General features: G+C 44.9%; 1 protein-coding gene across 5 annotated transcripts in view; it reads left to right on the forward strand.

Moving 5' to 3' along the window:
- The window catches only part of RAB11FIP4 (RAB11 family interacting protein 4), a 98,231-nt gene that overhangs the window by 43,557 nt on the left and 32,862 nt on the right, over positions 1-21,812 (forward strand). The window contains exon 1 of one of the 5 annotated variants that reach the window (XM_030287589.4): positions 10,822-11,061. The exons of the other annotated variants lie outside the window; for them this stretch is intronic. Within the exon in view, the coding sequence (XP_030143449.3) occupies positions 10,855-11,061 (207 nt within the window). The 5' untranslated portion in view covers positions 10,822-10,854. Of the gene's footprint in view, positions 1-10,821; positions 11,062-21,812 lie in introns of those variants that run through there. 5 annotated transcript variants of the gene reach the window in all.

Genomic DNA, 21,812 nt, shown 5'->3' on the forward strand with positions numbered 1-21,812 from the left:
TCCTCTAGCTTGTGTGTAGTCTTATTAGATCAGAAACCTTCACAGGAAGAGACAGTCTCTCTTGATTTTATTTTTATAGTGCCTGTCTTGTGTTCCTTTGCCTCTCTCCTGGGAGGACAGGATAATTTCATTTTAGAAGGAAGACATTGGAAAGGGAAGAAACCAGCACTAGTAGGAGTATTTCAAGATTTACTGAGTGAAATGGTCATATTTAGTTTGACTTAGATACTTGCATTGTGCAAGGACTCTCCTTCCTATGCAATGTCTTCTTTCCTGTGGGGGAACTGATACCCAAGAGAGGAAAGACTCCTGAATAACCTCCCAGGAGTTCAGACTGGGTTAGGACATCCCCTCTTACCTCTGTTAGCATGGCTCCCTGGGGCTGGCATGTGCAGGTGTGCTTGGGGAGGCACCAGGTCCCACTTCCCAGGAGCTGGGGCTGCCCTGGCACTCCCCACACTTCCACAAGAGCCCCTGGGTAACAAGAACCACGTGGACCACACACATTCCTGCTTCCTGAGGCACTTCACCATCTGTAACTGCTTCTTGGATGACTCAAGGGGTCTCAAAGCTTCCCCTGTGCTGACAGCTCACTGCCTCAATTCTCATGGCATCCAAACACTTCCATACTGAATGTGATTAATTAGAAGGGAGAGGTGAGTGTCAAAGGCAGGGATCAGTGTTTAAGAGTAGTTCAGTGTTTTAATTTGAGCAGATTATGGAAATAGAATGGGAAAGGTAACTAGAGGTATTTTGCTCCCGCTAAAATGGTAAAGAAAGGTCATATTTAGCACAGGGAGGGCCCCTTCCATGACCTGTTCTTTACAGAACATGGGACACTGCAGGCCTTTGGCTGGACTCAGCTTACAATCATGGGTGTCTTGGTTTTCAGTGGATGTTTCCAGTCTACACTGTAGGTCATGGCGCAGATGCTGGGTGGGAATCTTCTTCATTAGCTTCATTTCCCTGTACTATTGTACATTCAGAAGTATCTGTGCAGCACCAGGCCATTGACAATACTGCTGATTACTTCACATCACTATTTAATTAGGATGAAAGATATGGAATGAGCAAGTGGAGATTTTACACTTGGGAAAGAAATTGATTTATGGAACAATCAGACTGTTAGCTCCAGCAGGCTTTTCTTTAAGAAAGTCACTTTGGGTTGATTTAAATCAGGGAATTTGTACAAAATTATTCTTCTCAGCCTGTGATTGCAGAGACCTAACAATGGGGCAGAGCTGGATCCTCTGCTGCATTCTGTACTGTACCTCAGGAGTGAGGATCTCAAGCCTTCTGCAAGCCTGGACTTAGCAACTCTTCAGTGGGACCCCATTGAAAGGCCTTGCCTGGGCCATACCTGTTCAGTCACAGAGCTCTGCTCTTGCTATAGCAAGGAATTTATGTCCATTGGCCAGTGTAGAATCACCTGGGAATTAAAACTCATCTAATCTAAAAGCAACTAGGGGATGTACCTAGGTGCTGCCCTTCCTCACGCCTTGTACAAATGTAAATATCACCCAAAGGGTGCAAATCAGTCTGAAGGGTCTGGATGGTGCTAATATTGTCACAGCCTTGTCCATACTCGTGAGCTTTATTGGGCAGCTGTACATTTCTGCTGAAGCTGGGAGTTTTCCCCGAGGCATCCTGAAATAAATGTTGTATGAATTGAAGGTGCCTTGCCTCCCACAGCAGATCTGCACCTGCTGTTCCCTACTCCAGGCTCAGCCCAGCAGCACCCAGTCTGGCATCCTCACACCCTGCTCCTGCCAGGCTGCCAGCAGCCCATGTGAAGGCCTTGCTGTCTGACACCAAATGTCTCCCAGTTCTGTTCACAGTGAAGCTGAACCAAAGGTTATGTTTCTCCTGCTATGTCTGTGTTTGTCAAGGAAACTTCGCTCTGCTGATATTTACAGTCTTAGCACCTGTGAAGGGACCATAATAGAAACAAAAGGCTGTTTTCTGTCATTCTGTCAGGCTGCTGCAGTACTTGTTGCCCCAGAGTTCCCGTGGGGAGCTGTAGGTTTGGCTAAGCTATAGGTGAGTTGCTTTTTCTTCCAATTTCTGTAGCTAAAAAGGAACGCATTTCTATGACCAGGACGGAGAAGTTGATGCAAATACTTAGCTAATGAACATTTGTCAGCCAAGAAAAATTAATTCTAACTTCCCTGTTAATGAAAGGTGTATTTGGAGGGAGTCTAATGCTAAACACAGGACCAGGAGAGAAAATAGCTGAATTAATTTTCCTATTGCTACAAACCTCCCATGATTTTTGGGAAGGTCAGCTGAACCATGCCCTCCATATACCATGCTGTCCTCCCTATCAGTAAAATAAGGATAAAACTATAAGTTCTGACTGTCTGGATGGCAAGCTGGCTGGCAGGGCACATTCACCTGACTGTAGTTGCCAGCTCTACTGAGCAGAGTAGCCCCCTCCTCTTACATCCAGAGAACTGTCATGGAATTTACATGTCCTGCCCCAAGTCTGAGAACAGCAGCCACACCCCTCATCAAACAACTCCAAAAAGGCTTGACAGTTAAATAATTGCCTCTGCTCCTGGCTTTTAAGAAATTAAGTGAAACTTAAATGGGAGTTCTGCAAAGTTTGATAGTCCTTGCACTCAGATGCTGTCATTCATGGTGGGTGTTCAAGCTTCCAGCCTAATGGGGATTTGTGAGGAGGCATCAACTCAGAAAAAGTGTCAACAGCACCACAGGTCAGACAAGGACATATTATTATGCACCTTTGAAAACACAGCCAGACTTCACATCTCAGCCCAGCATGCAGCAATCACTAGTCTCCCTGCATAATCCCTTTGACCTGTTTTTTTTTTTCCCCTTTCACAATGGTCACATTTGAAAATATTGTCTAGAGCTGGTTGGGGCCACACAAGGTTGTTAATTGGGAGCTGTCTAGCTTAGGGGTGACACAGAGGCAAAGTTCAGCACAGAGTGCTCAGAACCCTGGCTGCAATGCTGAGGGCTCCCAGGGAGGTGGTGGCTGGGAGGCCTTGTGTCACCAGTATGCACAGGAACTTTATTCCTGATGCTTCTGAAGGGGCTGGTTCTGAAGCACCTGCTTGCTTTGGTTTATCTGGAATTAAGAATTTGCCAGGAGCTGAGCTGGCTCAGCAGGAGGGCTAGAATGTGAGAAGTGCTAATGGCATTTACTTACAGGAGTGGGAAGACCCCAGCTGGAAAAACGGACTAGCCAGGAAAAGCTGCCCACACACCTCCATCCCAGAGAGCTTAGTCATTAGGGGATTTTAAAGGGGTTGCCATCCTTCTTGTTTCCCCCGAAGGCTGGTGCCAAAGCTGTGGGAAGCAGCACAATTCCCAGTGCACTGGGGCTATCACTCATTATCATCTCACAGCAGCTGCTTTCCCTTATCCTGCAGGGACAACTGTGGGGTGGCCCTACACGGGTGGAGAGATGTGGAAATGATCTGCAAGCTTGGTACAGAGGCTTGTAACTTCAGAGAGATTTATTCCACATCCCATGTATCAGTTAAATTCCTGGAGGCTGAGGCCAGAGTTATGTAGATGAAGGAATTAGCATAAAAACTATTTACAATACTTATTCCATTATTATACTATCAAAGTGCTTCACAGGCTCTAAAGAATTCCTGTTGCAGCATCTCTGGGAGCTAGAAAATTGTTATTCATCCAAGTGTGAAGATAAATTGAGCTGCTCAGGGATCAGGCCCAGGTTGGGCAGAGCCAGATTGGTTTCCAGATAAGCCAGGTACCTGCATACCACTGAGGTCACAGAAGATGTCCATCATCAGGAGAGAGCAGGTACCTGGTGCCCTGTCTGCTGGGCCAGCCTTTCTATCTGAGCATCTATAACAGCAGTACCTCTGTGCATGTAGGTGGAATTTGATATTGAATTTCAAAGGCTAATAATTTTCCAGAGTGCTTTTCCTTGTTCCTCTGTCTGCAGAGCCTGCCCAAATGAAAGGCAGAGCAAAGCAGGTCTCCTTTGCCACAGCTAGAGAAAGGATCAAAGCTCTGGATGGTGCTGAGGGCACATGCCTGTCCTGCTTACCTGCACTAGTTTATGAAGCTGCTGGTCTAGGGAGATTGGTAGGTGTCCAATCTACTTTACAAAACTGCACAAGGGTGGCATTATAAGTTTTTTGCACCCTTGTACAAAAGGCATGTTCAGGTCACTGTGTTTTGCTAGAAGCAGCCAGTTCTGGAAATCTTGCTTCTCCCTCTCACATCAGCCTTCCTGCCTTTCCTTGTTGTCTCAGGAGCCACAGGTGAATGTGCTGTCTATCCTCCAGTCCCTACAGGCATTTTTAAAATTTACAAGGCTGAAAAAAATTTCCAGTGCTAAAATTTGGAGCTCATGGTCTCAAAGCATGGTGCCTACACTACCAAACAGAGGTGGTCAGAAATTGCATCTTTCCTGCTGTAAGGCTGCACACTTGATGCAGTAGTGCATTGAGTGCATTTGAGGTATGGTGTCTTTGTGAAGCAGGTGTCTTTGTGAAGCTGTTGCCTTGTCTGTTTTTGACCTACCATGACAGGACAGAGCTGTGTCAGTCCATCCTGAATATTCCTACCTTCATTGAAGCCCTGGGTACTGATTGCTACTGTCTGTGCTCTTGTGCTGTTCATTCAGAGATTTAGGGCAGAAGTGCTTTATGTTACCATTATCATCTTGTAAGGAGCAAAGAATAAATGTGGTGTATTCCCTAGATCCAGGATAATCATATCTGACAGCGTACTAATTAATCATCTCACAATCAGGTAATTCTTTCCCATGTAGCTGTCTAATTACTGTTTAGTAGCCCAGACTTCAATGTGCAAATAACTAATATTTTCAAGCAGGAGTTTCAAGGAGAAAAGCACAGTGGGCCATGACTCCTGGTGTAACTCCTCCATCTTCTTTGAATTACTCCTGGGATAAATTTGGTCTGTCAAATCTTTTAGTCTACTGAACCACAGAGCATCCCTAATTATTACCATATTGGCCACAAGGAAAGAGTGTGCCCAGCTCCACTGCTCAGTGCAATGGGCTGAGCTGCTGATAATGTGCTCACAGTGCATCCATATGTTGGCTCCCCAGGAGCTCTTCCTAACCTAGCAGATTATAAGATAATGAGCTTGAGCCATACTTTGGGGATCAATATACAGGATGCTCTTAAAAGATGGGGTTGTATATTAGAGTGTGCTGAATGTCTCCATGGTAGAGATTTACTTGTAAACCAGGGAAGACAGCAAAGATAAAAATTACAATTGCTTAACGTGTGTACCTTGAAATTGCTCTTCGCCTCTGCCTCCAGCTCATTCCCTTCTGGTTTAGTTGTGTTTCCCAATGTTTTTGATGTGTCCTGACTGTGTGTGTGCATGCATGAATCCAAATTCTATCCAGCCAAAAATTTAGACTCATTCAAAAATTGTAACCACACTTGGAAGAGCAGCAGAAACTTTACAATATTAATCTTTTGTGTGTCATAAAAATAGCCTTTTTTATGAGTTTCATTAAATCAAGACAGACCTTCATCCATGGGACTTTAACAGTGTAAAAATGATTTCATACTTCAGCACTATTCCCATATGTGAAAGAAATCAGTGAAAGCTAATACAAGGCAGTTTCCTATTTCCAGAGCTGCCTCTTGGGCTGGAAACATTATTTATGTGCGTGTGATTTGGGTTGTTTCTAGCTATATCCCATAATATCTGTGTCAACAGTATAAAACTAATCCCTAAGACATCAGTGTCCAGCTCGAACAGAATATGTACACTTACCTTGATGTTGGCTGTGGACCCACTGATAATTTAATATCTTCCATTTTTTCAAAGCTGTGTGACCCTAACAAAGGGGTTCGTGTCCTGGTGTCAGGTTTACCCCAGACATATTGCGGCAATTTTCTCATGTTTTTTATTGCTCAGTTGTATGCAACTGCCTCTGTATTTGCTGCATGATTACGCCTTCAGTGTCCAGATCATCAGACCTTTGCCCAAACCAGCCTGAGAATGGCCTTGCAAACATTCTGAGGAGCTGGAATGTGTTTGATTTTCCTTGGCTTGTTTGCTTTCCATTATCTGGCTTCACGGTGATAAAAACTGCTGCTGCCAGTCTCAGGAGTGCTGCAGCTTTGCTGCGTGGAACACACAAAAGGAGGAATGATGTGCAGGCTCTGCTCCCAAAAAATGCCTCGTGGAGCTTCTCCCCAGAGGAGCCAAGGGGAGGGAAATGTCAACCACACAAATAGCAGGGGCTCTCCAAGAACGTGTGCTGAAATAAAAGCAGCTAAAAATAGTCTCTAAGACTAAATGTGAATCATCTGGAGAGCAACGCGCAAAATTTTCTGCGGGAAAATCCTGAAAGGAGGAAGCCATGCTTTCAGAAGCAATCATGCAAGCTGGAAACAAATAAAGTCTCCCTATGAAAAACTGCAAGTTCCAACATTTGCTCTTTGAGAGGGCTCACACCATGCCCTGGGTCTGCCTTCTCTGGTTATGCGGGGGCTCAGTGTCATTCTCACTGGTGCAGGTTTTGGTTCAGTCTCCCAAGGGCTGGAATTTTTTTTTTTTTTTTCAGATTTTGATCCTAAAGAACTGGAACTCCAGCAAGTGGAATCGGGCTTTGTTAAAACAGCCAGTCCACTGAATTTCCCTCTCCCCCAGGCAATTTGCAGATGCCAGAAACATGGGAAGATGGCAAAACTTTTTTCAAAATAGTGGGTTTGGTTGCACCCCTTCTTCCAATGTAAATGCTTATCCCCACTGTCTTCCCTCAGCCATTCATTTGTCCCTCTTAGCCAGCTGTAATCTGCTGCTGCTGGGCTTTACCAGAGCTATTTCCAATGCAACACGTTTAATCCGAAATTGAAAAGTCTTTGTGCGCTGGGGCCTCGGTGTCATGCAGTGAATATCTGCGATGCAGAGAGGGATCAAGGTGGCTTCTTAGTTACCAGTAGTTAACACAACCCATTGTGGCTGATTTAATTGCCATTTATCCGTGTGCCCTGCTCGGAAGGAGTGCGGGCTGGAGCTGAGGCAGCAGATAAATAAATAGCGGCGGTGCTGCTGTGGCCCAGGGAAAGCTCCGCTCAGAGCAGCCCCAGCGCGCTCTGACAGGCGCTGAAGAGCAGCTGAAGCCTCCTGCGGGGCCACAAAAACAGCATTGAGGCCAGCAGCCCTGGCCAGGTGGGAGCAGCCGATTGCAGAAGGATCCCCAGTGTTAAAAATGAAAATTTGTCCAGCCAAATTGAAATGAAATAATAAAAAATTTATTTAGGATCGAATTCTCTCTGAGCCAGCCACAAGGAAAGAACAGAGCCGAGCCCGGGGTCGGCCCTGGGTGTGCAACAAAGAGGTCAGCCTCAGCAGAGGTTTTCCTCTATGCCCACACACCTCTATCCTGGCACAAGTGGTTTTTATAGGGAAAATTCCACCTGAGGCCAACATTTCAGCAATTAGTCTTTTCTTCTATTCAGAGTCTATAGGTTAACAAGATTTTCTTTTTTGGTGATGAGGAAGAACAATTCAGTGTCCAGAGTTGTTGAATCCCTTGATGAAATTTATGGGAACGCTGCATTCACATGGATCTGCCCGAGGATTTCCATGAGATCCATCCCGGGTCATTCACAGCGCTTGGGGTCCCCCGTATCTCTCAGCCATGGCCGATCTCCAATCTCCTGGCCGAGCCACATCCTTTTACCTGTAAATCGGGTTTTAATATACACCAGGTCTCGCCTGTGAGGGTGGGGGGCTAATACAAACGAGCATAATCTAACAAATATCCAATATTACACATTTCATACAAGGGATGGCGTGAATTATGTTTACTACACATAACACCAGGCTCTCCAGAGCCGCCCAACAGAGCACCTAGGGCCAGGACAGCGCTGCCACAGCCACGCTGCTGTGCCAGGAGCGGGCACCGAGCTGGCACCGGGCAGGGCAGGATCGCTGGGCACACAGACACTGCCCCCACCTCTGCTCCTCCAGCTGGGCGTGCTGCTGCTTCTCTGCGCGTCTTCCAACTCCTCTTTTCGCATTGGCGTTTCTGGCTGAGATGCTGGATGTGCCAAATTCAATGGTAAAGCTGCTTCCTCTCAAAGTTCGAGTGTCCATAAGATGCTGATTTTGACAACATTTTGGCTCAGGAAAAAGGAAATTACTTGTGAATTTCAGAGTTTCTCATTTTGATGGCTTTCAAGAGTAGACGTTTCAGTTTTTCGTTTTGACTTTTGTTTAATCTTTAAGAACACTTCAAGAAACTGATTTGCGCCAGTCTTTACAAAATTCTTTTAGTGAATTCTTTAGTGAAAACAAAAGGTGAACTTTTAGTTCACCTTTCCCTTTAATTCTTTCCAGGAGTATCAAAATTTCTCTTTCAGAATCCCTATTTTCAGCCTGAGGCTTGTGAAAGACAGGGCAGCTACCCAGCAAAGCAATCTAGGAATATAATGGGAACGATATTTCATGATAAATTGTTCTTTTCCATTCAGGAGAAGAATGACTAATGTGTAGTGCTTTTCTGCTAGCTGTTAACAATGCATTTCGTTTTTCCTGACGTGTTTAGAAGAATGCGACAAGAGCCCCGAGGCATCTTCTAACAAAGAAATGTATCACTTGGCGTTTTTACAGCGAGCTGAGGCTTTTCTGGGTTACACACGTCAAAGTGAAGTGGTGGGTGTACCTTCCATTACCTACCCGAAAGGAAACAGAAGGAAACAGTCTGATAAAACCGTAGTTTTATTAAGCAAATATTCCTATGTAAGGTCAAGACATTGCTGCCTGCTGAATTTATTCCTGACTTCAGGCCTGCTTTTTAAAAAGCTTTAAGTGTGAAGAGATAACGAGTTAATTTACCTTTTCAGAACTAGACCTTCTTAGACCTTCTGAAAAATTCATGGAAATTGTGAATGGGAGAGATACATTTTTAAACATACGTGCTTTATTTAAGTGTAGCATTTGCCAGTCTTTGCTGTGATGTGTGGAGCCCTTCTCTCTCAGTTCATATCCCAAGACATCCTAACTCTGCTGAGAACTGTATTCACCCTCTGCCCTGAGCCCTTAGCTCTGTATTCCTAAATTTTAGGGACATCAGGCCCAGCTGGGCAATGATTTGACCTAGAAACAGAGCCTTGCCTGCTTGAGAGTGATGTGCCTTCAGCATCTGTGTGTACAGGGCATGAGCTGGCTCAGGTGCCTCACTCCCTGGTGTGTCCAGAACTAGTTCCATTAACAGATGATCATCCTTTTGGCACAATATTCACGCTTAATCTCTTTCGGGCTGAGTGATGAAGCTGGTTGGAGGCAGAACACTCCAGGGCTCAGTGTAAATGCAGTGCCAGGAGCTGGCAGTAGAGCAGTTTATTCTTCTTCCAGAATGTGTCTGAGAGTACAGTGAAGTGTAAAAACTCAGATGCAAAACCAGAATTACCTTCCCGTGGTACTTTCTTGACCTCATTGTTTCCTTTTACTTCCCACTCTCGTTTACAACCCTATTATTTGAAGCCAGGAACTGAGGCCCTTCGTGGGGGGAACATTTAACTGGTTTTCTCCAGCCATACTACACATGGTCTTGTACAAGGAGTTAATTTTAAGTTACTTACACACCCATAATGGTAACTATAGGAGGAAAGAAGAGGATTAAAGTATATCCTCCCTGAAAACTTAAATATTGGGAATGTTTCATCCTTTCCACTTTGAGCAACCCCTATCAGCAAAGTTCAGCATTCAAAAATTCCCATTGTTGCAGAAATCTGAACTTTAGAAGTTGGTCTAGTTTATGATTAAATTATAGAAAAGGGCAGGAAGTGTGTTTTTATACCATTAAATTTTGAAAGATACTGAAAAATGTTGCATACCCTAATTCAAGAAGTAATTTTCAGACCTGTTTGTGAGCAGTAGGGAAAAAAAGGAAAAAAACATGTCACATCAGTCATTCTGATAATTTTTATATGCTTTGATCTGACTTCCATTATGTAAACATTCTTATTGTAGTCAACTTACGTGTAGAAACACATAATGTTGAACAATGAAGCTGGAGTGTATTTAGGATCAGCTGTAACACTGGAAAATGGGATTCTTAAATGTCTGTTCGCCTCTTCTGGTTTTCACAGGCTTCCATGAGCTCTGTGAACCTTTTCCATCTTAATCACCACTAAGATACAGAATAGCCATTAACATAATTAACACAGTATGAAGGGACAACAAATTCAACAGGGTGAGAGCCCAAAATATTCCTGTAAAACTCTGAGTATTACTGACCACCTGTGATACTGATTTGAGAGGCAGCGGAGAAATTGTATTTTTTTCAGATAGACAAGTTTGGCTTCTGCTGCATTTGAGACTTCTGTCTTCCTCTTATCTGACTATTTCTTGCTCTCTGAAACTATACACATCTTGTATTTTGGAGTGTGATATGTTTGAGAAAAACTGTCCAGGACCTGTTGCCATAAAGTTTAATTGTGTGTTGCTGCAGTAACTGATTTTATGAATTCCGTGTTTCAATCAAGAATCACTTACCTGTACATCATGACATTTTGGCATAGCAGATTCTTACAGTTGTTCAGAAATAACTGATTCCACTGCAGAGTTTAACATCAAACCTGGGGGCAGACTTCAATCCTGCCATTGTTTCTGAGATCTCGGAGCAGCTCAAAGCAGGGGGGGAGGCAGAAAGTTTATTTTTTTTTTTTTTTAATTAACATAGTTTTTAACATCGGTTACAATTCCAGATAGAAAATGTTTCGCTAATAAGCAAAATTTCAAACGGATTAGAGCACTTAATGGAAGTTTATCTTTACCTGAATCAAAGAAAACCGTGCTGTTCCAGCCCTGTGTGATGCCTGTGGCTGTGCTGAAAGGAGCATTTGATTAGGAATGCCTTGGCCAGGGCGAGATCTGGAAGCTTTGGAGTCTGCCCCGTGTGTCTTGGCAACGATACACAGTTGGGAGCCCGCATCAGCACAGACACAGAGCATGTCCCAGGTCTGGCTTCACATCCCACTCGTGCAAGGCAAGAGAGAAAACTTTGCTGTTGCCGAGACGGGCTTCAGAGACACTGCTGCTCCCGCAGAGACTTTCACAGTAAGTACAATTTTAAATTAAGGATGTTTTCTTCCCTCTGAAGTCATCTTTGTTAAGCGTGCTGTAGTTCAGGGATAAAAATCGGGCTAAACCGCAGAGTTAAAATATACAGAAGCCTGCTTTCAATTAGTGTGAAGCTGCTTTAACTAGCCATTAACTGAGTGGTATGGGACTGAAGGAGCTGAGAGATTGGGAGAGCAGAGCCTGACCCTTCCCCCCGTGTCAGCCTGTTCTTTTCAGGGTGAGCCCGTGGCACTGTGTGTGCAGTGGTACCTACAGCAGAGCAGGGACAGCGCCGTGGGCTCTGCTCATCTCCCCCTGCATGGCTGATGCAACAGGAGCCCTGCAGTGCACAGGGAGCCATTCCCACTCCTTGGGCACTGGAGGCAGAGACTGTGATGAAGCAGGCTCAAAGAGAAACACTGAGCTGAGCTGTTCCCTGTTTTCTAAGGTGTCTGTTTTTTCCAGGCAGAACTTGAATGTACTGTGAGGTTTTGTTCTCACCACGCTTTTCTGCTTTCTGAAATGTTTGTGTTTGCTTTTAGTGGAGTAAGAAGTGATTGTGGAAAACATGGAGATTTATCCCAAGTCAGAGGAGAGGATATGATTGTGGTTGTATGGCTGGTTTAGGATAGGAGTGTGTGCATCCATCTCTAGCCCCTGTCACAGCCTCAGTGTGGCCTCAGGGAAGGAGCTGATCTCCCTGAGCACCGAGAGGGAGCCCACACAGAGCCCTTCTCCCTGGCATGTGATGTCCCTTCGTGGGCTGTGCTGGGGTGGGTGGGCATAACTGGCTGCCTCGGTGCTCATGGCAACCTCTCCCTGTGCCTTTGATGCAAACAGCAGTGGCTGCAGGGATGTCTGCACTCCTGGTTGAGGCATTTTGGGGCACAGCTGTGCACAGACCATGGCATATCCTGTTAAGAAGCACATCCCTATGAGGCACATGTCAGGGTAGAGCTGGGGGACTCAAGGCACAGAGAGTGCTGGGCTGGCCCAGCTCCCTGCAGTGGTACCTGTGTTTCTGTAGGGAAAGGCCAGGGCAGTGGCACAGCTCCTCACTGCAGTTCTCCCACAGCTCAGCTGCCTGAAGCTGTATCCTGAGGAGCACAGCTCCCATCAGTGCTGGGTGGTAACTCAGGCTGCTGCCAGGGAGCTGAGGGTGTCTGCTTGTCCTTCAGCCAGGGACAGGGACCCTTTGTGCCACCCACCCTGAAACAGCAGCACTTCACAGCAGCTGCTGATGTGGGGATGAAGCAGATTAGTCACAGGGTACAGTGAGTGAAGGATTCAGACCTGATCCTTTGGGAGGAATAGTGAACACTGCAGTGAGAGGAAGGGAAGCCACAACTCGATTTATCAATGCTTTTTGATCAGGCAGTTGTACAAATGCTTTCTGTGGGGGGACTGTGAGTTTAAGGGAACTTAGTTCAAACACTTCACATATCTGATGCTCAGGCCAAATCCCTGTAGCATTGGTTCCCTGTTGGAATGAGTGTGTAGTTCAAGTGCAGGCTGTCAGACTTGACTGGCAGCCAGATGAGGCTGCTGCACCTCATCAGCTCTCCTTGGCCCAGAGCTGTTCACAGCAGTCTGTGGGAAGCCAGCTGTGACAGAACCAGGGACGTCTCAGGCTGAGAGGTGACAAGGATTTGGCTGGCCCTGCTCTTCTCCACTTCCAGTATCACATGGGAGATACCAGAACCTTGCCATTTAAATCAGCAGAGCTCACTGAAGTCAGCACTGGGACTGTGCACTAATTAAGAGTCTGACCTGTCATTTTTTCAGAAAGAATCTGACAACCCTGCTGAGTGAGAGGTGAGTCCTGTGCTCCCTTGGGCAGGTGGTGGTTGGGGTGGTGAGTGGTGAACTCCTTGGGTGTAGTCTGCTATTGATTGGATGCTTTGGATTTCCTCCTGCCTTGGAAAAGGCAGTGCACTCCACAGCAGTATCCATATGGGTATTTCTGATTACTCCCCTGCAGCCTCGCGTGATGGCCTCAAGGGTTTAGTGTAGCTGTGACATTGCTGAGCCTGTTCCTGCAGAGAACTGCTTTGTGTCACCCAAGTAACCTGTGCACATGAATTGTGCTCTGTCTGCCTCAGAGGTGCCAGTTAGCCTCTGAACTGTGCTTCTGCCACGGCTGATGGGGAATTACCGTGGGATGGCCAGGTTGGAAATTGGATGATTTTGATGTCTTGTACTGAGTTGTTAAGGCTAGAATTCATGTTCCAGATGATAAGACTGTTCCTGTGTAACTTTTAAATTAGAATTTGTATGTTTTGTACTGAGATTGGACTTCCCTTTGTAATATCCAACTATGCCTCTGAAATGCTTTGTAGCAAATACTTATAGGAAGTAGTGGGGGTTTTCCATCTCTATGTTAATATTTTAGTGGTTGCTATTTTTAGCCATATTCAAGAATGAGAATTCTGTTTCTGGATAGAACTGGTGATTGAGCCCATTCCTGACATTCTGCATGATCCAAGATCCTAAACCAAAAAGTAATCCTGAACCAGGCATGTACGAATTTGCTGCAGCTGCAACTTGGACTGAAATGATTTTATGAACATTACTTACTGAAACAGGTCTAGCCTGACAGTCCAGCTGCCTGCTCACAACTGTGGCAGTGTCTCTCCATCAGAGGGAACTGGAAACATCTGGTTCCTCATTTGGTGACAAAGAGCCAAAAGTGAAAGAAAAGGGGTGCAGCAGCCGAGTGCCACAATGTCACTGAAGTGCAGAGCCACAGGAACCAGAGAGTTCATGTCTCTCCTGCATCCATGGAGACCCCAGAGATGAAGCTCAGGTGGCAGGGAGGGCCCTGCAGGGGTCACTGCCAGGGGTCACAGGTCATTGTGAGACAGCAGAGCCTGGGCAGAGCCACACCTTGACCTGGAGGAAATGGCCAAACACAGCAAACACTTCAGCTCCTGCACTTTGCAACCTTCTCATCCCTCTGACAAACAGCTCTCCACTCAGCCTGGATGGAGAGGCCAGATCTGTCAGTGCCAGGGGCTGAGCCAAGGCCACCTCATGCCCATGAGTGATTTTCCCTGTGACAGACAGCTCCTGTACTGGTGGCACTGGGATTGATGACCAGCTGCTTCAGGAGTCCCATTACTAGGTATGTGCTACATGAAGATGGTGCTGGATTGATAAAACAGAAAAGATTAATGGTCTCAGATGCAATTTTCCAAACAAACAAAACTTTGATCTGCAATGTAATTTAGATTATCTAAATCCTTCAGTCTGGGGCCTGAGATGTATCAGGATTCTCAACTAAAAAGCATTTCCTGTGGCACAATTTGGTGTCTTTCATACATAGCAAATGAAAAATGTTTTCTTTTAACTTCCATGTCCTTCTTCTCCCCACATTTTGTTGTCTTTCCTAACCTTATTCGTCTGCTAAAAAACAGAGCTGGAGACAGGAGCTTGTATTGGGCAGAGCTGTGAGCACTTGTGAGGCCTTCTGTCAAAGAGATCATGAGGTGAAGCAGAAACTAATGTCTATGTTGCATTAAAAGTCAACATTTTGACAGAGAAGTTTTCTTTTTAGATAGAAAACTCTCCATTTGAGGGCAGAAGAGGAAGGATCAAACATCCTGCAAGCTGTGATCTATCCTCATATGGTGCATGGTCAAGTTATGAGTCTAAACACTGTCCTGGTTTGCAAATCTCCATAAGCACAGATGTGCTTTGGGCACAGTGGGCTCATTGTCCCAAGAAAAATTGAAGGGAGTTCTTGAGTGATGTCTTATTATAGAAATGTTGCTGCTAAAAGCAAATTCTCCCAGAGAGTAAGTGCAGATTGTTTCTGTTATTGATTGCCAAGGTCTCTGCTTCATTGAGACCACATGGCCCACTTTGTTTTTGTAGCTGTCTTTTATTAAAACTGACAAAGAGGTATCAGCATTTTAAAAGATGAGTCTTGAGAGTCCCCTGGGCGGCATTTTCATGCTGTAAATTGATACTGGCACATTTGATCCACAGATGCTTTAAACACAGTGATAAAACAAAAGCTTTCCTTCCCAGGGTGGTCGTCTACACTACAAAGCTTTCTGTTTTTTCCATGCTCAGTGGGTCAAGAAGTGGAGAGAACCTGCAATTCCTCCTACCTTAAACTGTGCTCTCAGGGTCCTGTGTCCTAAACTGCTGAGGACATCCCTATGTGTTTCATTTTTTTAAGGTATACTTTGCTGCTTCATCAAAGGCTCTTAATGCATTTTGCATTCACATGGGTTATCTGTACTGGTTTTCAGTGTTCCTGAGACTGATGGTGAGAAAGTTTTCATCTTTCTTCCCAGTAACCAACATTTACAGTCCCTAATCCTCTCCTGTTCTTGTACCTGACTTTCTAAGAAGCCAGTCAGAGTTTTGTTTGAACACACAAACCTGGTTTGTGGTTGGTTGGGTTTTTTTGGGGGGGTTTTTTTGGCATTATATTTGAAGGTATCTAAAAAAAATTAGATCTGAGACATTTCATACTAGGGCCTATCATTAGTGGAAATGTTTGACCTAAATCTGTCTGTGCAGCAGCTCCTGATCTGTAAAATGGGAATACCATCTTCTCTCATTTTAAAGAGACTTTATGAAGATAAATGAATCGTTGCCGAGCACTCAGATGTCAGAGTGATGAACACCACAGAAAAGCTTAGGGGGAAATAAATAGTTCTGTCTGCAGAGCAGGCTGTTAGTAGTAGCCATAAATAAGACATGAAGCTGCACTTTGATCAAGAGACTAAAGCAGATATTGAATAGTTGCTGATAAGCCAAGCACCAGCCAGCCAGGGTGCTGAACACATCCAGACCAGTGGGAAGTAGTGTGTAACTGTGTGATTAAAGAGATATGGTAATGCAAACGAGCAATAGGACCAAAGTGAAGTTCCACCCATGAGCTCAGTGCAGGTTTGTTCTTGCTTTTGGATGTTCTGTTCTGCAGCCTTGCTATGTACCATGAGAGAAATACCAGCCCCTGGTGAGCATGAATTATTCTCATCCTGGCCAACTGATTCTTTTTCATTTCCTTTTCCTCTGCTAAGCAGTTGTGTTACACAGAGAAGGGACTAAAAGCTTAAAAACATGTCGTGAAAACATGCTCAGAGCTGAAACTACCAAAAAGTTCTTCTGGCAGTAGGCTGTCTTCTACAGACCATGCAAAGCATAATCCAGCATATTCATGTCTCAGAAGGGCTGTCAGAACCCCCTGCTCCATCTGCAGCTCCAGGCTCACCTGAGCCCTGGCCAGGTGCTTGCTTGGCTGGGAAGAAAGCAGTGAAGCCTCCTATCCCTACAGCCATAGTGCAGACAGCTGAATAAATGTGATTCCATCTTTCTGGTGCAGTATGGAGCCACTTGGCTCCACCTTGGTTTAAGCTCTGAGATGGCTGAGGGATGCTTACACTTTCTTTTCCTTTCTATGCTCTTGTCAGTAAAGTGAATGTGTCCATGCCCTCTCAGAGTCCTCCTAGCCCATTTCTAAGGGACAGGGTACATATTTTTCGCTTGACTTTGTTAATGTAGCCTGTTTTATTTTATTTTTTATTACTGAGTATTTTGACAAAGGTTGAGTAGAATAGATTTTGTGTTTGGCATATTTTTGTAACGCCTTTGACAAAGGCACTTTAATAATGGTTTCACAGCTACAATTCTGAGATGCCTTCAGAGCTTGACATGAAAAACCTAATGGTACAGTTGCAGTGATGAACAAAATATAAACTACTTTTCAGAGGAGGATGTGTATCCTGTGCCATTATCTGGCCTTTGCACTTGCAGCTCTTGACTGCTTGTCCCTCATGAGGGGTTTTGGAGAGGAACACAGAAAATCCCTACAAACACCTCATTAAGCAACCAAAGTATATGGCAGAGAGGTTGCGAGTAGCTCATCTCTGGAGAGAGCAGTGGGTGAGTCTCCTGAGATGTCTTCATGCTGTAATTGCATGTCACAGAGTCAGGTCCAACTTCATTACAGGCCCAAGGAATCAGGTCCGTGGGCCCTCAGCCAGCCCCATCCTGCCTTCGGTGCTCTCATCTTGCACAGAGACCTTCTCCAGTGAGCCCTGAGCCCTGAGCTTGGCCAGAGCTCTTTGATGTGCCTGGCTGCCCGCCCTGTTCCTGGGGATGGGACACAAGCAAGCTCTCTGCTCTGAAGGTCATGGGCAGAGCAGACCCCATGGTGGTGTAGAGTCTAAATTGCTGCTTCCTTAGTTACTAAAATAAGCCTCTCTGCAGGCACTTGGGGTCTTGTTTTTTGGGAGTGGGAGCAGGGGTTGAGCTATGCCTGCTGCACCCAGAGCAGTGTTCCCCTGCAGCTGTAGTTTGGAGCTGACCTCCTCACCCTACTCAGGGATGAAGGGATGGGGAGGGCAGGGAAGAAACTGCAGAAAGTTCTGGAAAGGCTCTGCTGGCTGTAAATGCAGCCTGTTTCTGCTCCCTCTGCAGTCTTCAGCTCCCCTGCTCCACACTTGTCCTGTGCTCATCCTATCTCAGCCTCCTCCTGACTTCTCCTTAAATCATGGGAACAAGCTGTACTTGGGAGCAAGTTCTTTCTGTCCTCTTTTCCCTGCTTCAAAAATGTCTTTGCCTGTTCTGATTGCAAGGTCTTTGGGGCAGGGACTGTACACTCCCTGGGTTCTGGCAGAAACTGCCTTAATTAGGGATCATTCTTGGTTTGTTCTGTCATAATAAAAGGGATTCATAATAACACTGCAGTAACTCACATCAGTCTTACTGCATTTCCTTCAAAGGAAGCACTCCAAAATAAGATGAGAGTAGATGAGATGAAGATCAGGCCAGCTGTAATTACAAGTCTGAGATATCTCATTTTGGAGCAGAGCAGTTACACACAGTAGTAACTTGGCTGGCTCTTATTGTAGGGGAAAAACCTACACAAAAGGTATTTTTACATAAGTCTCTGTAAAATAGCCACCAATATTCATCAGAGAGAGCATGATTAAAGGCTTTTGAAGTATGATTGGAGTTGCCAGTTTTCATGAGATAATTAAGATGCAGGTTTGGTGTATATATATTCTGGTGATCTCATTACCTTCATTATTAATTAGTCTCTGTTCTTCACATTTCAGCTCCAGTTTCTTGTCATTAGGATGACTTGCCTGTGAGCGATGCCTTAGTGAGATGCAGAGGAAGGATTCTGCCTCTGGAACAGCAGAGGAGGTGCCAGCCTTTGTTCAGAGCTGCTCCAGAGAAACTGCAGTGCTTTGTACCAGTTCAGCAGGTTTCCCTGCCATCAGCCCTTTCAATGATGTGCCCTGCTCGGTGTATCCTGGCCAGGAGCCCCTGGTTTCACCAAGCACTCTGGGTGCGATTGGAAATCATAGAATCACAGAATCATAGAATCGTTTGGGTTGGGTTGGAAGGGACCGTAAAAATATCTGCCGTGCCTCACCACCTGCAAAGGGAAGGGGACAGCAGTGATTTTGATTTAGGCACTCAGTGATACATTCAGTAATCTTCTTCTAATCACCCAAATAACTAATATTTTCCTCACATTTTCTCTGGCATTTTCTCTGCTGCAAGCACCTTTTTCAGGATGCATAGTGTTTGTTTGGGAGATCTGTGGGATCGCAGCGCCAAGCATCCTTGTGCCAATGTACCCATCTCTTTTCTTTCCTGTGGTAATGAGGATAAAATTTAGTCTCCCTTGACAGCTACTTGTCACCATCCCCAAACCCTGGACAGGACTGGAGCACAGGTACTTCGCAGGTACACTTAATACAAGTGGCAAATGGAGGGTGGAACTTAGGAAAAAACAAGGTGAATTAAGGTGGAAACTGAATGTGAAGGGATGTCCTGCCAAGATGTCAGGGTCCAGCAATTATAGCACTGGATGAGTTAATCTGCCATTGAAAGGCTTCCCTCTGAAAAGCAGCAAGTCTGCTGTTGATGGGGTCACAAATACAGTGCTCAGGAGGGTCTCAGGGTGCAGAGCCTGCTCCTGCAACCACGCACAAAGCCTGGAGTGTATTGCAGTGTCTGTGGTCATCTGAGCAGTCACTAACCTGCACAAATTCCTCAGCTGTCTGAAATCATGACAGGAGAATAGACTCCGGTCTCAGATGGCAAAAATGTATCACGCAAGCTCTCCTTCCATGACGCTGACTCAGTTGAGCTGCAGCTGCAGCAAGCGGAAGCTGCTGTCCCGGGCAGACATGCAGGCACCCTTCCTCTGCACCCGTGCTGCTCTTAGGCATGAAGCACTTAAAGGCCTGTGTCATTCCTAAAATTAAGCCTCATTCCTTCAAGAGAAGCCAGTGATGGTCACCTGCCCTCCCTCAGCCATGACAGCGTGCTCTGCTTTTCCCTTTGTAGGAAACAAAGCATAAGTCATATTAAACAGAAAATTATCACTTTACCATGAAATGTGTAAAAATAAGGTATTTGTCTCAGTGGAGATCAAAGGCAGCTTATAACAAGCTCTACTTAATCAGGCTTAGCTTTAATGAAGTGAGAAATGAACCTGTATTATAGCTAGGGTTATTACTTAATAAAGATTTTATACAGTCGCTCCTTAATGAGGAATGATTGTCTAAAGTCCATACATTTTCTAGGACCTTTATGAGAAATGCATCTATCAGTGAGAGATTTGTGCATTCTCAAGTATTACTGTGTAATAAATATCAAAGTCCTGGGTAGCAAACTGAGTAGGGTGTTCAGCAGGTGTACCACACAGTAATGCATATATTCTTAACATTTCTATTATAAAATTCATTTTAACTATTGCTGCTTTATCTGTTTAATGCTTTTTTTATGTTTTTCTCATCACAAGGTGTTGAAAGTAGGTCTTTGTCGAGTAATGGTTCTGTAATTGTCAGGTTTCATAATGTCCGTAGTAGTGCCTGATCTGTGTAACAATACAAACAATTCTGACTTGCATCTTTTAGGAAACAATTATAAAATGTACCATACAGGTAATTACTTCATGTGTGATTGTTGTTTATTCTGCAGTGAGCCCCTGACATACAACTGTCTCTCTCAAATTGCATACTGAAAGGAAAAGTAGATTTTAGAAGTGTCCTATTTAAAAAAGTAGTGAAGTTGTCTGTCCCTAAATCTGTTTTGTAGAAGTTACATTCCCATTCATTTAGATTAATGAATAGGAGGATGTTGAGGAGGAGTTTTTGATTCCTCGTGTATCGTTCATTATCAGCTTCTCAGCTTCCCGGGAGAGCCCCGAACAGGGTCTAGAGCCCCACTGCCACCGCAGCGAGCCCAGGGTCTGCGGGGTCCCCGTGTGCCCCGGGCTGTGCCCTGCGAGCCCCGGTGACCTCCTGGCACGGGCAGGGACTCTGTGCTGCCTGAGGCCGCACTTGGCTTTCATCTGTTGCTGTTACACTTTGTTGCACTAAACCTCAGGCATCCCCCGCCCATCCAAAACTTCTGTGCTCAGCAGAGATGGAATTCTTTTCATTTTCTTTCAATGAACTGCGAAAAGGGTCAAGTTCAGTGAATTGCTTTAAGCATTGCATATAGATAAGACTTGGGGCTGACTAATTTATTTTCTTTTGCTTTTTGGACATCAATGTTTTACACTTAGGAGTCGCTGGCTGTGATGAAAATGAGGGTAGGTTCAGGGAATACATGGGACATGAGGTGTTACACTGGTAGATGGATTTGGTATGCCTGCTTTGCTCTGTTTTCTGAGAATTTCCTTATCCCTTGCTTCAAGTAACTTTTGGGCCTCTCTGGAAAACACCCTGTCTTTGGACACAATAAAGTCCAAAATATTTTAGAAGTATAAAGTATTTAAGTGATCTTTCAGTGATTTACATTTACAGCATCTTTGTAACTCCATGTATGAGCACTGTTTCAAAAGTATGTCTCAAAGAGCTTTGGCACTTCTGAAATACCTGGAGGTGACATTAAAGACAGGCTTTGGAATATGGCCAGATCAAATTGCAGAGTAAAGGCTGGGGATTCTTTCCTTTTCTGAGTCTTTCAGTGCCATTACAGTTGGGAGGGAGGTGTTTGCTGGCTGAATCTGCAGGATGGTGCTTCCTTCCATGTGTGACACAGCAGTGACAACTGTGACAGTCAATAAAGGCAGGGTTTGACTCCCAGATAGAAATTTTATGGAAATTTTTTTTTTTGTATTCCCCTTTCTGCCTTGTAGTCTAATGTTGCAAAGCCACAGAAACAGATTTTATTTATTCTTTCTTTCTTTCTTTTTTCCTTTATTAGCACAGACAGCACAGTAAAAACAGCTCTTAGGAGGTGTTGCAAAAAAGGAAGTTACACAACTTCCAAGAAGTAAAGCGAATATAAAATAACAAAGTCAGTGTGACTGTTCTCAGCCTTTTTGTTTTGCTTCTCATCTCATTATCTTGTAACTAAAGGGATTAAAATCAGGGACAAAACAGACATCATTTCCTAACAGGATCTGTTTTGCTTTGAGCACACTGAGGGTGCTCTAGCCTGATACCACCATCATACATGTGTTCATTTGTGACTGTGGACACATGTACAGAGGGGTACACTGGGCAGGTGAGCATGTCCCCTGTGAACCCTGATGTCCCCAGAGATCGTCCCTGCCTGGGGACCTGACAGCCCTCAGTGCCTGCTACTCCAACCCTTTCACTTAGGAAGTACCAGAAACCCAAAATCAGTATGTAAAAATTCTTCTATTCCATCTCAGATGTGTTCCTGCACACTCACCACCTGCAGGAAGATTGTCAACAACCCCTGGGGTGGGGAGGCCCTGTCCACCCTGGCGATGAACACTTGTGGATGGGGCA

This window comes from Taeniopygia guttata, chromosome 18 (genome assembly GCF_048771995.1).
Source record: "Taeniopygia guttata chromosome 18, bTaeGut7.mat, whole genome shotgun sequence".
Classification (NCBI taxonomy): Eukaryota; Metazoa; Chordata; class Aves; order Passeriformes; family Estrildidae; genus Taeniopygia; species Taeniopygia guttata.